The sequence below is a fragment of the Rhincodon typus genome, chromosome 17 (assembly GCF_021869965.1).
Source record: "Rhincodon typus isolate 14 chromosome 17, sRhiTyp1.1, whole genome shotgun sequence".
NCBI lineage: Eukaryota > Metazoa > Chordata > Chondrichthyes > Orectolobiformes > Rhincodontidae > Rhincodon > Rhincodon typus.
In genome coordinates, this window is record NC_063348.1 from 23,110,215 (window position 1) to 23,125,127 (window position 14,913).

Below are 14,913 nucleotides of genomic sequence, written 5' to 3' on the forward strand. Positions count from 1 at the left end.
CACATACATACATACACACACACACGCACACACACACACACCAGAAGGAGACATGAAGGAGATATTTGCTGAGCTGCTGTACAGTGGTCCAAGCACTCAATAAATGCTGGACCAGATTGCTGACCTGAACTTAAACGTTCATGGCTCCCATTGAAGTTGTGAAGCTCTCAGACCTCTAGCATTGATGTCAAATTCATAAAATAGCTCAGCTTTCCAACGGATCAAGCTAGGTGTCTCTGATGTACCTTTGCAATTTGCAACCTGCATATCAAAACCATTTTAATTATCCCACCTCTGTATAAAGGGATGGGTTTAATTTGGGCAGCCTGATTGCACAGTGGAGCCTTCAGAATTCTGGTCCCTGACTTTATTGCAGAATATTTGCTATTCCATTCATAAGCCCTTTCTGTGCCTGATCCATTGCTTTCCATTGCTGTCATCTTTCTATCCTGGTTGATAACTCATTCTTTGTGTTCCCCAGAATTAACTTGTTTTGATCATTTTTAATTAATGTTGGAACATCCCGTGACGACATTCAATCCATATATATTGCTGCTCATGTATCATTGCAGGTGAGGTCCAGTAGACAAATAAAAACAATCTATTTTTACTAACTTTTTGAGTGCATTAATAACCTTAAAACATAATTTTTGTGCTTCACCTTAGAAACACCAACTGACATTGAATAATGAACAGAAGCAACAAAACAACTGCACTTTTGTACAAAAGTGCGTGGGTGTGATTTTTATTTGTCCTTGCTGAGCACTTCAGAACTGTTTAAAATAGCACAGACACCCAGATTTTCATTCAAACCACCTGAAACTCTGTGTTGCAATAAGTGATATTGCAAAGTTCTAAACATTTGAATAATTCAGGGTGAGAAATATTTCATGCAGGTATCCTTTAACCCAGAGTCACTTCCATTTCATTATTTATCACCACAGGAGGTAACACTATTTCTGCCTTTGCTGTGATTGTGCACTTGCCACAGACATCCTTTGCTGAACCGTTATATCCTGCTCAGCGTAACCCTTTGAAGAGTATAAAAATTCAGCACAAAGATGTAAATGTGACATATTAATATCCAGGAGCAACAGCGAAGTTCTGAAGAAGGGTCCCCAGACCCGAAACGTTAACTCTGATTTCTCTCCACCAATGCTGCCTATCCAGTGATTTCCGTTTCTGTTTCTGATTTCCAGCATCCGCAGTTTTTTCAGTTTTTACATGAATATGGCTGCTTGGGGTGGGAGGAAGCAATTCAAAGAGAGGGTGAGTGAAACCAAGTGCTATATTGGGACTGTGGTAATAGCTAATTGCCTTAATTTGTATTTGCCTGGAGGTGATAAACTACTCATCTGCAAGTTTAGCACTAACTATTGGTTGGAAGCAGTGTAGGTGGTCTTCTTGCTAAGGAGGAGGTATGTCCTATAGTTGAGGGATGGGAAGAAATAAACATGAACTGGTGAGTATCCTTTTAATTAATGCTTGAAGTCGATATCAATGCTATGTTTATTCCCAAACAGCCAGAAACTGTAAGGTGATGATGTTATTTGAAACATTTGCCATGCAACTACTTTAATAAACAATAGGAGGGATTTAAAGTAACAATCAACTTTTTAATGAGCCTCTGAGTGGCCATTCCTAGAGGCAGAAGTTCATCCACCGTGGGACCTTCTGTCATTCACGCTACAAGAGCCATGTAAAAATCCCAAATGTAGATCACTACAAGCCAGGAATTACTGTTCAAAGTGTGCTGGTTGCCACAAATAGCTGAGAAAGCTATTAGCTGACCCACCAGTTCACCAGTAACTACATGGAGGTCCTGGTGGACAAGGTGGTAGAATGGAAGCTGTCCTATTTCCTTACGATTCTGAACAGAGACCATGACCATAATGAAAACTCTCGCTGTCTGGGCTGTAATGGCATCACAGGCAAAAGAGATGAAGTGGTGTAGTCTTGCACAAATTCCACACATAACATCTTAAATACATTTGGAGGTTGAGATCCCACACAGGTCCCCAGTAGATCCTTGGAAGTTAACGGTCAGAAAAAAATTGCGCTGCTGTCAGTTTGACAGCCACTGGGATAGGATGCCCACCCACTCCTTCAGAGCACAAGTCCTGCTCCAGCAGGTAACTTAGTTCCATAATGGTTCCCCCACAACATCCTCCATCTGTGTCTACACTGACCATTAGTCATCTGGAAGAATGGTATGTAACTGGCTAGTGGGAACCTTTGCTTCGGCTTCTCCAAGTGGAAGCTGTTTGGCAGACTCTGGGCTTGCTGATGCTACTGCCATTGAATATTGTCAGTTCATCTGCGCCGTCTTTGTATGACCACAATGAAAGCATCTCCTGTTACCTCATCCATTTGGATGGGTACAATGAACCTTTGTAGGGAATTAAAAAACTGAGCAACTTTTCAGTAATAGTAGGAACTGCAGATGCTGGAGAATCTGAGCTAACAAGGTGTAGAGCTGGATGAATACAGCAGGCCAAGCAGCATCAGAGGAGCAGGAAGGCTGACGTTTCGGGGTCTAGGCCCGAAACATCAACCTTCCTGCTCCTCTGATGTTCTTGGCCTGCTGTGTTCATCCAGCTCTACACCTTGTTATGTCAACTTTTCAGTCATGATTGTTTTCTGCCTTTTTTGTTATCCCCGCACAAATCAGATTTGACCTGCAGGACTGACTGTGACCCAATCTCCAGTCTGGAAGAATGTAAATCCCTGGATCCTAAGCACATCAAACATCTAATTGACCATGGATTATACCCTAGACCGAGATTGGATGTACTCTTGACTAAATGTGTCAGGACCTCCTGACCCATCATAATCTCCCTTCACTCCACTAAAGACCACCTCCTTTAGAATTACAGGCATAGCCATTTGGTTAAAACACACACAATGTCTTTGTCACAGGAGATGCTGGCACATACTGTAAGGTGTGACGTTGGTGTAGCACAGTGCTGTGCAGCAGCATGCCCATCCCTTTGACTGTTCAGTGTGAGTAAACATGAAAGGGTGTCTGGTTTCTGTCTGTGCTAAAAAGCAAATTGGAGATGCTGTGTGTCCAAGTAAACACAAATGAGTGAGCATGAAGAAAGCAAGCTCAGAGCCTTGAGTTCCCTCCTGTGCAGCAGATATACGTGAAAAATGTGTGCCCCTGCATGTAGAGCAACCTGACAAGAGCATTGCAATGTAAGGTGTTGGAGAGCTCCAAAGTACAGTGGTGCCATGCTATTGTGTGTACTGCAGTGGTCTGAGATCAGCCATGATGGTGTGATGAGGGTAGTGTTTTGCCAATGCTGACTTCTGTAAATGAAGGGTGGAGATGGGCACAGGTCATTGAGCGTGCAAAGAGATGTTAGAAAATGATGATGAATATGGTGGCCCGGAGAAAACATCTGCAAGTTGTATAGTTACGGGATAATCACTCAAACCTGCAACGCAAGAATTGGTGTTGCCTAGTTTCTCATTAGTATCTGCAAGAATCGTGTTTAGCATATAAATGAGGCATGATTTGCTAATAATGAGATGCAAATGTACAGAAATAGGATTCTCACTGTTTACTGGCAAGGATCTCATCTGGTTATTGAAACCTTAAAGAGAAAATTGGATTTTTTTCACAACATCAAGGTTTTAATTTTTTCATTCTCATTGTATTCTCTCAAATTGCTCGCCATTGCCAATCTAAGTTTTTGTACTGTAAAAACTATGTAACATTGAATATTCAGGCTGGATTCATTGGATATGATCTACATAGTAGATATAAAATGAACGTGTGAGATAGATCTAGCTGTAGTAAATATGAGAGATATAATTCATATCATACATTTTGTAATTGATGCTGTTGTCAAAATTCTTCTTTCCCATAGGTTGACTTGGGCGTGGTTTCCATTATTTGTGAGCCTTACCTAAATGTTCACTTTAAGAATCCATTGCAGAATTTTATTATGTCTATTTAAGCAGAAGGATAAAGTTCAACTCAACCAAAGTGGAGTTAGTGGCATTATATTTGGTTTCAGCGTGCTCAACAGGAAGGGGAATAAATTAACCTGCTCTTCTATTGATGTTTGCTGTCTGATACACTTAGTAAATGATGTATGTACGCATGTGTCTGTGTGCACGGGAGGGAACAGAAATAGCTTCTGATGCTGCCACACAATCAAAAAACTGATTGAAACTTTCTGTCTGAAACTATGGGAATGGTGAGTGGTTATCAATGTGAGACACTAACTAGGTTTTCAAATAGCATTGAACTCCTTCCTTTCTCCTTAGATTCAACACCTTCAGAAAAGGTGACAGTAAAAATGGGGCAAAAAGCACAGTCTGTGCACGCTAATGTTATGTTAACAAGAGAACAGTCATGATTCTTAATTTGCTATAATTAATAAATACTGTAAACTTTCAACTGCATCACTGTTTTCTGCAGAAATCATTAACTCCAGAATTTATTGTTCCTGACTTAGCGTTATATCTTCTACAAACATTCACGAGAAGTGAAACCTCCTGAAGACCTGCAGGATTTAGGTGTCAGATTCTTGCAACCATTTGTGAACCTACTCTCGAAAGGCACGTACTGGTGGATGAACACCTTCATCACAACAGCACATAAAAGACCGATTGACCTTAAAGCCATTGGCAAACTGCCTTTTGCTATGAGAGCTGCGACCAATTATATGCACCTAAAGGATGCGTATGAAGCACAAAAGGTAGAGCACTCAAATATTTGAAAATATTTTGTTTAGTTTAGTGCATTCTTTGCATTTTACCTAAACATTTATGGCTGTGTATTAGGATCCATTGGTTATTCTGGGTAAAACTGCCTTGATACTTTCATGGGCACATCAGGAATTTCCAGGATTTAGTTGCAGGTCTATGTTCTGCGAGCCAACTTTACTGAGGAAAAGTTCGCCTCAGTGTTGCCAAGCTAGGGAGGAAAATTTCCATTTTAATTCCCTGCTTCTGATCACAAGCAAGTGATACTTGCTATGAGGCATTTGTGTACAAATGGGTAACAACTAGGTATAGCTGAAGTGTTAAGTTCCGCAATGGTTAAGCAGCCTATTGACACTCACCATTTTCACACCAGAACAGTTGCCATTGAGTTTAAGATAACAAGGTGTGGAGCTGGATGAACACAGCAGGCCAGGCAGCATCAGAGGAGCAGACGTGCTAGCACTTATAAATCAGCATGAGCCACCATTCTCAGAGAAGTTAAAAACCTGAAGAGAAAAAGATGAAGTGATAGCAGAGACATTAATGCTAGTCGATCATTCTGTCAATAAACTTGATAAAATAGCAATCAGTGTGAAAATGTATAGGTTACTCATATGTACATGATCTCCACACATTCTAGAAACTGCTTGGTAATATGATTAGCAGATTTTGATCATAAAAGACACTATTTGTGAGGCTTTTGACTTTGTGTTAGGGTCAAAAGTTTGATTTTTCAACTATACCTTATTGCTGGATGATCATCCATTCATTCTTCCAAAATGTAAGCAGGACTCTCAGGACTAAGACTGCAAATGGAAAGTATTCTTATATAATGTCCTGTTGTTCAAACAAGCTAAATGACGACTTTGTGAAACCCAATTTGTCAGGGACAATTGACTTGTTACTAGTAAATCAGTGTTCATTGGAAACCAATCCCCAATTTATCTGTGACTTTGAACTTCTATTATTAAAAAGTGAGTCTGAAAGTTCTTTGATTTCTATTGCTTTCAAAGGCAAGTAATCATTGTGAAAGCTTTTATCAAAGCATCCACTGTTTCAGCTGGATAAATGATGAATATAATTTCTGTCACCATTTCCCAAGATCAGGGAGTTCACTGTAAGAACACATGGACATTATTTTCATTCTATCAGTTACAACGTAGCCAAAATCTTAAAGTTTAATGATAAATTTCATAAGTTCTGGAAGCTATGATATAAATATAACAAAACTTTATTCCACAAGGTGACTAGCAATAACACAGGAACAATCCCTTGTAGTCTTATGCTGACAACTGTGATGAGTTGTGTATCATTGCCTTTCTCATTTTTCATCAGGATTTTTTTGAGGGAAATTCATTTGTACCACACTGCTTGACCCTAATCATTGGCAGCATATGTAAATACCTTAACAGCTGCAAATCTTCTTCCTCCTGTGATCAAATTTGATTATTCATATTCATAGTAGCCAAATAAAAGGAGCTTAAGAATGAAAGACATTAAATACATTTGCATACTTCTATTTTCTCGCTGGCTATTTGGAACAGTGCCATTCCATGTCACCTGAAATCAGAATAGAAGAGGTTCTGGTCCTATAAAGAAAGGTGATTCATTTTTTACAATCAGGTTATGTATGATATTTTACCAGACATTCCAGATTGCTATCTATTGTAGTAGGCTGGCGTTCAGTTGTTTGAAAAGCAGCCAAACATCTGTTTGGGCATTTGCTACAATTTTATTTTCTGTGCCATCTATACTCTCTGGAATGACATGTAGAAATCCAACATTTGCTAAGCCAGATACCGTAAAGAGTTGATATTCAACAAAAGTATCATAAAAAGATTTGTTTTATTTTAATCATCCGTCAGATATCCCTAAAAGACACCCAGGAAGCTGTAAGTTTTCTTTTTATTGCAAAGCAGACAGTACATAGTTTTCAGTGTACTTCATGGTCTGTTAACAAACACAAATTGTCAGCAATCTTTTTAAAAAGATACCCCATCAAGTTACAGATAATCATTACACAAGTTAACTTTGACTTCTTGAGTCTTGGTATTTCATCCCCATTTCAGATTTTGTGCTCTATTAGCAGGAATGATTTGGTAAAACTAATGGGTATCATGTGGTCTATATAGCAATTAAACATAGATCAGTATTTTCTATCATCCTGTCAATCATACAATGAGTAAAAATTGGACAGGGGACTTTCTGACCTCCATTGAAATGTAGTTGGAAACCCTGGAGAAACAGTGTAGTAGAGATTGATGTTTTCTCCTGGGCTATGGTGTGACGTCAGGGAATTCCTGTGCAAATTCTACTTCCTGATCTCTCTATATTTTTATTTATACATGTACCACTACACTTGCAAAGTATTATTTGAGGTAAAGCAAATTGAACTATTGAATTTGACTGGTTTTGATATAAATTCAAGTGTTATTGCTATTTGTCAGATATGACAGTAAACTAAATTCAGTAAAATAAAAATTGGATCAGTTTCAATGTCTTTTCAAATTTTTTTCTGTTTTGGCTCCATCTTTCTGGAGAGTGGAGCAATGTCCTTGTCATCTTTTTGTTTATCTCACCAGTTAATTACACATAATTCAAGCCTAAACTGGCAAATGATTCACTGTGTCTAGTTCAATTGTTTATTTTCTTTACTTGTGGTTTGCCTAGTCACATCAATATTTGATGTCATGAAGGAAATGTGAGAGACAAGAGCAAAGCATATGATCTCTATTTTGGTTGGAGAAATGGCTATTAATTCCTCAAAACTTCAAGATTACCAGTGTTTTGTGCTTTTTGTTGATATTTCACAAAGTTATGCTTCATGTTTTTGTACCAAATGTTGCTGAATTCAGTGAGGAGTGTTATAAAAGCTAAGAGTTGATATTCAGTGGGGATTGATTAGCTGAGTTTTAAAGGTTCTGATATCTTCTTTGGTTGAATTTCAAATGAAATTTCAGAACCTCTCAACAAAAATTATGTAATATGAAATTTTACAAGCATGTCTGGCGCCATTCAGATATCTGAGTAGTTTTGTTAACATTGACTTCAACATTTGAAGATGAAGTCACCCTCTAAAAATGATAAGAATTTGGACTACATTGAGATCAATACACATGCACACGCACACACAATCATCCTCAATCCAGTAAAGTTTGAAAGTGTGATACAATCAATTTTTATCTCCTTATAATGAACAAACCAAGAGACATATTGATTTGGCATAGGAATAGGACTGGCCTTTAGTTCATTTGATAATTTGCTTAGATTATGATGGAGCTGAAACTCAAGTTCAAAGATCAGTCTTTGCTCCATTTCCATTGATAGCTTTACTTAACAAAAAAAAAATTCAAGTGGTATCCATTTTGAAAATTTCAATTGAGCTAGCACCCTTGGCCTTTGAGAGCAAGAGTTCAAAGTTTTCACTATCCTTATTGTGAGAAAATGCTCCCTGATACCACTCCTACAGGAATTTTTAGATTATAGCCTTATTCTGAGGGTTCTGGGACCTGGGTTTGAAACCTGCCATGGCCAGTGTTGGAATTTGGACTCAATAAAAATCTGGAATTAAGAATCTAATGATGACCACAAAAGTTGTCGACTGTCAGAAAAATCCACCTGGTTCATTAATGCCCTTTAGGGAAGGAAACTGCTGTCCTTACCTGGTCTGGCCTACATGTGACTCCAGACCCACAGCAATGTGGTTGACTATTAACTGCCCTGTGGAAAATTAAGGATTGGCTATAAATGCTGGCCTAGCCAGCAACACCCACATCCTGTGAATGAATAAGAAAAGAAGAATTCTGAATTTATCCTCCAAAGAAACTTGTTTATCTGTATGGACCTGATTGAACCTTTATAATTTTGGAAACTTTACATTGGTATATTCTTTGGGTTTCAAAAATTAATAATTTAAGTCAAGTTTTGTATTTCAAATTCTGTTTCATTCTGGTGAATCTGTGCTCTAATCGATTCAAAGTCAATATAGCTTTACTGAAACAAAATCCTAAACAGAAGTACTGGAGAAGTGGGAGGGCTGGATTTTTCAATCATCTGCCCTTCCACTGCCCCCCTGGGAATGTTTTCAGTGCAGGGTGATTGGGCACTTAAACTATAATGAGTATGTTTAAATTCACATCTGATAAATAGCAATAATTATTATATTTATATCATCATTTAACATAGCCAATATTTCAATATGTATTAAGTTAGAAAAGACTTTGCACATACAGTGGTAATTATATAGATAACACTCCAGACTCAGCCCCTGCCATGATGCCATTCAAAACTAATCCTGTCTGCCTGCATATGGTCCACATCCCTCTATTCCCTACCAGCTCATGTGTCTGTCTGAATGCCTCTTAAACTTTGGTAACGTTTCTGATTCTAGAAATATATTGACCTCTATCCTACAATGAGTTCAAGTGAATTCACCTCTTAAAAAAACAGGCTGGTTCTTCAAACATAGGCCTGTTGAAGCCCTTAAGTGCCAAATCAGATAACAATTTAGAGCATCAATCCCACTCCATTGCCATAATATGCTGGATAGAATAAAGTGGATGAGAGTGGAAAGTGGTGAAAAGGTACGAAGGAAGCAGAAACTCTTATCAATTAGGAGGAGGGGTGGGTGTGGGAAAGTGCCTGTGCACATTAGGGGCAGTTCCTCTAAGACCAAACCCCAACTTTTTGTCTCCCTACCTGCCCTCCAAAGCACTCTGTCCCTCCTCAGTATGGAGCCCAATTCTTCACCATCTATAAAAGACCAACTTACTTATCTCGAGTGTCAAGGACACTTCGTTGTGGACCTCTTAGCATTCCCAGTGATATCACTACTTTGTTCTTGTGCTGCTGTGACAATCAAGTTTGTCTGCAGTTCAAAAGGGTAGGAAAGTAGGACTTCCTTCCACTGAGGGGCAAAAGCCCTGACCTTCAACTTATTGAGGCCACCCACAATATATTATTGAGGTGGCCGATTTTAAAGTTCATCAATTTGCAACCAGCCTTTGTTTAGGTGATGAATTCACTTCAACTCTAAGTCAATGGATAGAAAAGTATTGTATGGTGGATTGGGTAGACATGCTGATGAACTGGAAGAATGGAAACAGGCTGATATCAAATCTTCCCCGCAATCATACAGAGCTGAGGGTGGGCTAAATTGAAGGAGAATAGGAGTGGTTGTTGAGCTGCTGATTTCAGTGTTTTCCCCACGCTCTGTTCTGAGGGTAAGCCCAGAATGGGGGGGTGAAAAGATACTGAAGAAAGATCCCCTCAGCAGAAACCCAGCTGGCTGACAGCTCAGTGTTTCAGGGTGATGATCTTTCACCAGTTGTGATGAAAGATCTGCACCCTAAAATGCAACCTCTATTTTTCTCTCCACATGTACTGTCTCATCAGCAGAGTATTACAAAAGATTGATACCCAAAATTCAAAGCATTCTTCCAGATGCCGTCTGACCAGGGTTCCTTACAATAAAAGGATCATTGCCTAACTTTTAAATTCCTCTCCATTGACATAAATGCCAATATTCCATTAGCTTTTTTAAGTACTTTTTACAACAGTGCACCAGGTTTTCTGATGCTTAAATCCATTTTGCTCTTCCTCGCGTTTTGACTCTTTTCATTAAGGCATAATTGAGATTTATCTTTATAGGATCCAAAGTAGAAGACTTCACACTTCAGTAAGGCATTTGATAAAGTCCTACATGGCAGATTGGTAGAAAAGCTAAAATCACATGGGATTTGGGGTGGGCTGGCTAGATGGATACAAAACTAGCTTAGTTTTAGAAGACAGAGGGTAGCGGTGGAAGGGTGTTTTTCAGGATGGAGACCGGTAACTAGTGGTGTTCCACAGGGGCCAGTCCTAGATCCTCTGTTGTTTGTAGTATATATAAATGATCTACAGGAAAATGTGGGTGGTCTGATTAGTAAGTTGACAGATGACACGAAGATTGGTGGAGTTGCTGATAGTGCCAACGATTGTGAAAGGATACAACTGGATATAGATAGATTGACGGCTTGGGCACAGAAATGGCAGATGGAGTTTAAGCCAGACAAATGCGAGGTGATGTATTTTGGAGGATCAAGTTTAGGTGTGAATTATACTGTAAGTGGCAGAACCCTTAGGAACGTTAACATTCAGATGGATCCTGGTGTGCAGGTCAACATTTCCCTAAACATGGCAACACAGGTAACCATGGTGATCAAGAAGGCAATGGTGTGCTTGCCTTCATTGGCCAGGGCGTGGAGTACAGCAGTTGGCAAACCATGTTGCAGCAATAGAAAACCTTTGTTAGGCCGCATTTGGAGTATTGTGTGCAGGTTTGGTCACCACACTACCAGAAGGACGTGGAAGCTTTGGAAAGAGTGCAGAGAACACTCACCAGGATGTTGCCCAGTCTGGAGGGAATTGCCTAGGAGGAAAGGTTAAAAAGACTGGGATTGTTTTCACTGGAAAGACAGAGGCTGAGAGGAGACCTGATAGAAGTCTACAAAATTTTGAGAGGCATAGATAGGGTGGATAGACAGAGGCTTTTTCCCAGGGTTGAAGTTTCACATACAAGAGGGCACAGGTTCAAAGTGAGAGGGGGAAAGTTTAAGGGAGATGTGCAAGAGAAGTTTTTCACGCAGAGAAGGGTAGGAACTGGAATGCACTGCCAATAGAGGTGGTCGAAGCAAGCATGTTGGTGACATTTAAGAGGCATCTGGATGGTTATATAATATGGGAGGAATAGACGGATACAGAACAAATAAGGCAGAAGGTTTCTTTTTTAACTTCCCCTCCCACTCCCTGGGTGACATGTCCATCCTGGATCTCCTCTAGTGTCACAATGACGCCACCCGGAAACTGGAGGAGCAGCACCTCATATTCTGCCTTGGCAGCCTGCAGCCCGATGGCCTAAACATGTATTTTACCTGTTTTAAAATCTCCTCACCCCCCAGCCTCATCCCATGTCCAACCCTCCCTCTCATTCCCGCCTCCTTGACCTAACACAACCTGTCCATCTTCTCTCCCACCTATCCACTCCTCCCACCTCACTGACCAATCCCCACCACTCCCTACCTGCACTCACCTATCACCATCCCACTTACCTTCCCCAGCCCCACCCCTCCTCTCTATTTATTTCTGAGGTCCCTTCCCCCTCCCCATTTCTGAAGTTGGGTCCCGACCCAAAACATCAACTTTCCTGCTCCTCTGATGCTGCCTGGCCTGCTGTGTTCCTCCAGCTCCACACTGTGTTATCTCTGACTCTAGCATCTGCAGTTCTTGCTGTCTCTGAGTGATTTCCTTCTACTGTGTGCTTTCCTGATCTCTCTATTTATACATCTTAGACCTCCTGAAAGTAGTGATGTAGTGTCTATATAAAACGTCTACTTGAGTGCTCCATTCTTTACTGTTCCTAATTCTACTCAGTATTTCCACTTGATTACTTTGACTGAAATCTCTTTCTGCAACTATTATTATGTATTTCATGAATGTTGCAAAATAAGACATCGCAAGATAGTTTAGGTTGAAATGTTTCAATTGTATTCTTATATCACATCCTTATTGTTATCATAGTAAAACTTTTCTTCATGTGAATCTATTTTTCAACATTGAGAAATATTTACAGTTTAGGTAAAAAGAAAGTTTGAATAGGTATTGTAACTGACAAGTAAATGAAATTTGTTCTTCCTTACAATACAGAAGAATGGTACCATCATTCTGTTGGTGAGAAATGTTTATTGTGTTTTTCGTTGCAGAATAAAACCACAGTCAGTCCTCAGGATTCAAAGCTGATCTGGCATGTGCTACGGCAAGCATTTGGTCATCCCATTGTCCTCAGCAGTACATTTCGCATTCTGGCAGACTTGCTGGGCTTTGCAGGTCCACTCTGCATCTCTGGGATTGTGCATCACCTGAGTAATGAAAACAAGACCTTTCGTACACCGGTACAGCAATTTAATCACTGTTGTAAAACACAGATTGAGCATCGGGCTAATGGAAAATCTGTTTTATACAACTCACATGGTGAATTCCAACCTTCAATGAGTAGCATCCAGCAAGCAAATATGTAATACAAATTTGTTCTAAGAGTGATGGTGTAAAAGATCAGTCGTTTCTGGTCTTATTAACAAATGGAATAGATTGTGTGTTCCTCTAAGTTGTTTAGAAATAGGACTATTACAAGTAACAGTAAAATGTCTCGAAGCTCTACTAATCTATCATCCAGAATAATGCAGTTAAGATGGAATTCTTCTTTCTGCATTATATTTCCATGGCCCTTACAGCACAGAAGATATTAGGATTCATTAATTCTGTGGTATCATTCACTGTTCTGATAACTCTTGGTGCCATTCCCAGCCAAAATATTCATACAGTTCTTTTAAAACATTGCTAATTGTTGCAATGTCTGGACTCTACTCCACATATCCCATCTGCTTGTCGGGAAAATATCCTTCTCATCTTGCTACTGCTTCTCATACATTTATCTGATTCTTAGCTTTTTCAACTCCATGCTCACAGTCCTGACATATGTCTCTCATCAGCTCTCTCACTCTGCCTTCTCAAGCCACGGGTGAAGTGAGAATAACTGCTTTTGACATCATGGCTGTAATTGGCTAAGCATGGAATAAGGAGTAGAACAATACCTATTTGTGATGATGTCCTTATGCATGAAATGACAAATGATTACAAAAAGCCCCTGACCAATGGGATTGTGCTGTGAAAGCCACCTTAGAAATGATATCCTAGCCTTAAATACTAATTGCCACACTGATCCACAACATAGCGCACTCCAGCTCATTGCTACCAGGATAGTGTGAATGGTCTATGAGAAAGATAATGATGATGAAGAAGAGGGACATGGAAGTGTTGCAGGGCTGAAAACTCTTCCTCTTCCCAACTATTGCTGCTCACTCAGTCCTTACTCCACATGATGACTTGTATCTCAAAGGCCAAATCTGTCCCTGCAGTGGTGCAATCTTTTGTAGGTCATCACATGCTCCAGAACATCCGAGTAGTCTGAATAGTAAAATACACCTCTCGTTGGCTCAGCTGAGCGGAGATGGAAGACTCCTGTTGTTTGTCGCACAGACTGTCAACTGTAGACTCTGTCTCCACTTAAAGTCACAGAATCCCGACAGTGTGGAAGCAGGCCATTTGGCCCATCAAGTTAACACTGACCCTCTGAAGAGCATTCCACCCAGACCCACCCCACTACCCTTCCTGTAACTTTGCATTTCCCATGGCTAATCCACCTAGCCTGCACATCTTTAGACGCTATGGGCAATTTAGCATGGCAAATCCACCTAACTTGTACATCTTTTGACAGTGGGAAGAAACCCGAGCACCCAAAGGAAACCCTCACAGACATAGGGAGAATATGCAAACTACACACAGTCGCCTGAGGGTGGAATCAAACCCAGGTCCCTGGCATTGTGAGGCAGTAATGCTAACCACTGATCCATCATGCCGCCCCACTTTTGATATGATGCAAGCAACCGAAGCACAAAAACCACTAACTTACCCTGTTGAAGATACAGATATCTCTAGGAAAAACTACCTTCAAGAAGTGTAAAGACTTGTGGTAACACAGGCTATGTACATGGGTATTAGCATAATATTAGAATGTTACATTTCTGTTTAATCTTTGAGTCATATACATTGATTCTTTTTTCTCCATCGCTTGCCCACATTGCGGATTTGTGGTTGCTCACTTTGCAAGTGGCCATTTCACTTGTCAGGAGGCATGGTTATAGCAGAACTACTTTTCTGACGGAAAGAAGTTTTTGAGTATAGCAGTCAGATAGCTGTCCAGGAATCTTGTGTGAACATGTTTTTATGGTTGCTCATCAGTGTGCAGTGGAAGACAGTACAGGTGATCAGGTTCCTTGCAGATCTTGAAAGCCACATAACTGCACTGATGATGCTATACACCTACGGGAAGCCAACTAGAGCCACAAATCCAAGTCCTGCTCACTTTGACTGCCATTATTGGTGCCAAAGTTGAGGCAATTCCTTTTCCTGGTAAACAAATCATCAGTCATGTGTTATGCATTCGTGAGTCAGCATTTGCATCACCTTACAAAATTGATTCTGGCAAAGTTCAGGACAGATCTAAAGAGAAAGAAGTTGAGAGGATAGTAGGAACTGCAGATGCTGGAGAATCTGAGACAACAAGGTGCAGGGCTGGATGAACACAGCAGGCCAAGCAGC

At 40.1% G+C, this 14,913-nt stretch overlaps 1 protein-coding gene across 1 annotated transcript in view; it reads left to right on the plus strand.

Moving 5' to 3' along the window:
• Window positions 1-14,913, plus strand: part of abcc8 (ATP-binding cassette, sub-family C (CFTR/MRP), member 8) — a 202,470-nt gene that overhangs the window by 45,821 nt on the left and 141,736 nt on the right. The window contains exons 5-6 of the mRNA XM_048606980.1: window positions 4,470-4,712; window positions 12,459-12,647. Coding sequence (XP_048462937.1) covers window positions 4,470-4,712; window positions 12,459-12,647 — 432 coding nt within the window. The remainder of the gene's footprint in view (window positions 1-4,469; window positions 4,713-12,458; window positions 12,648-14,913) is intronic.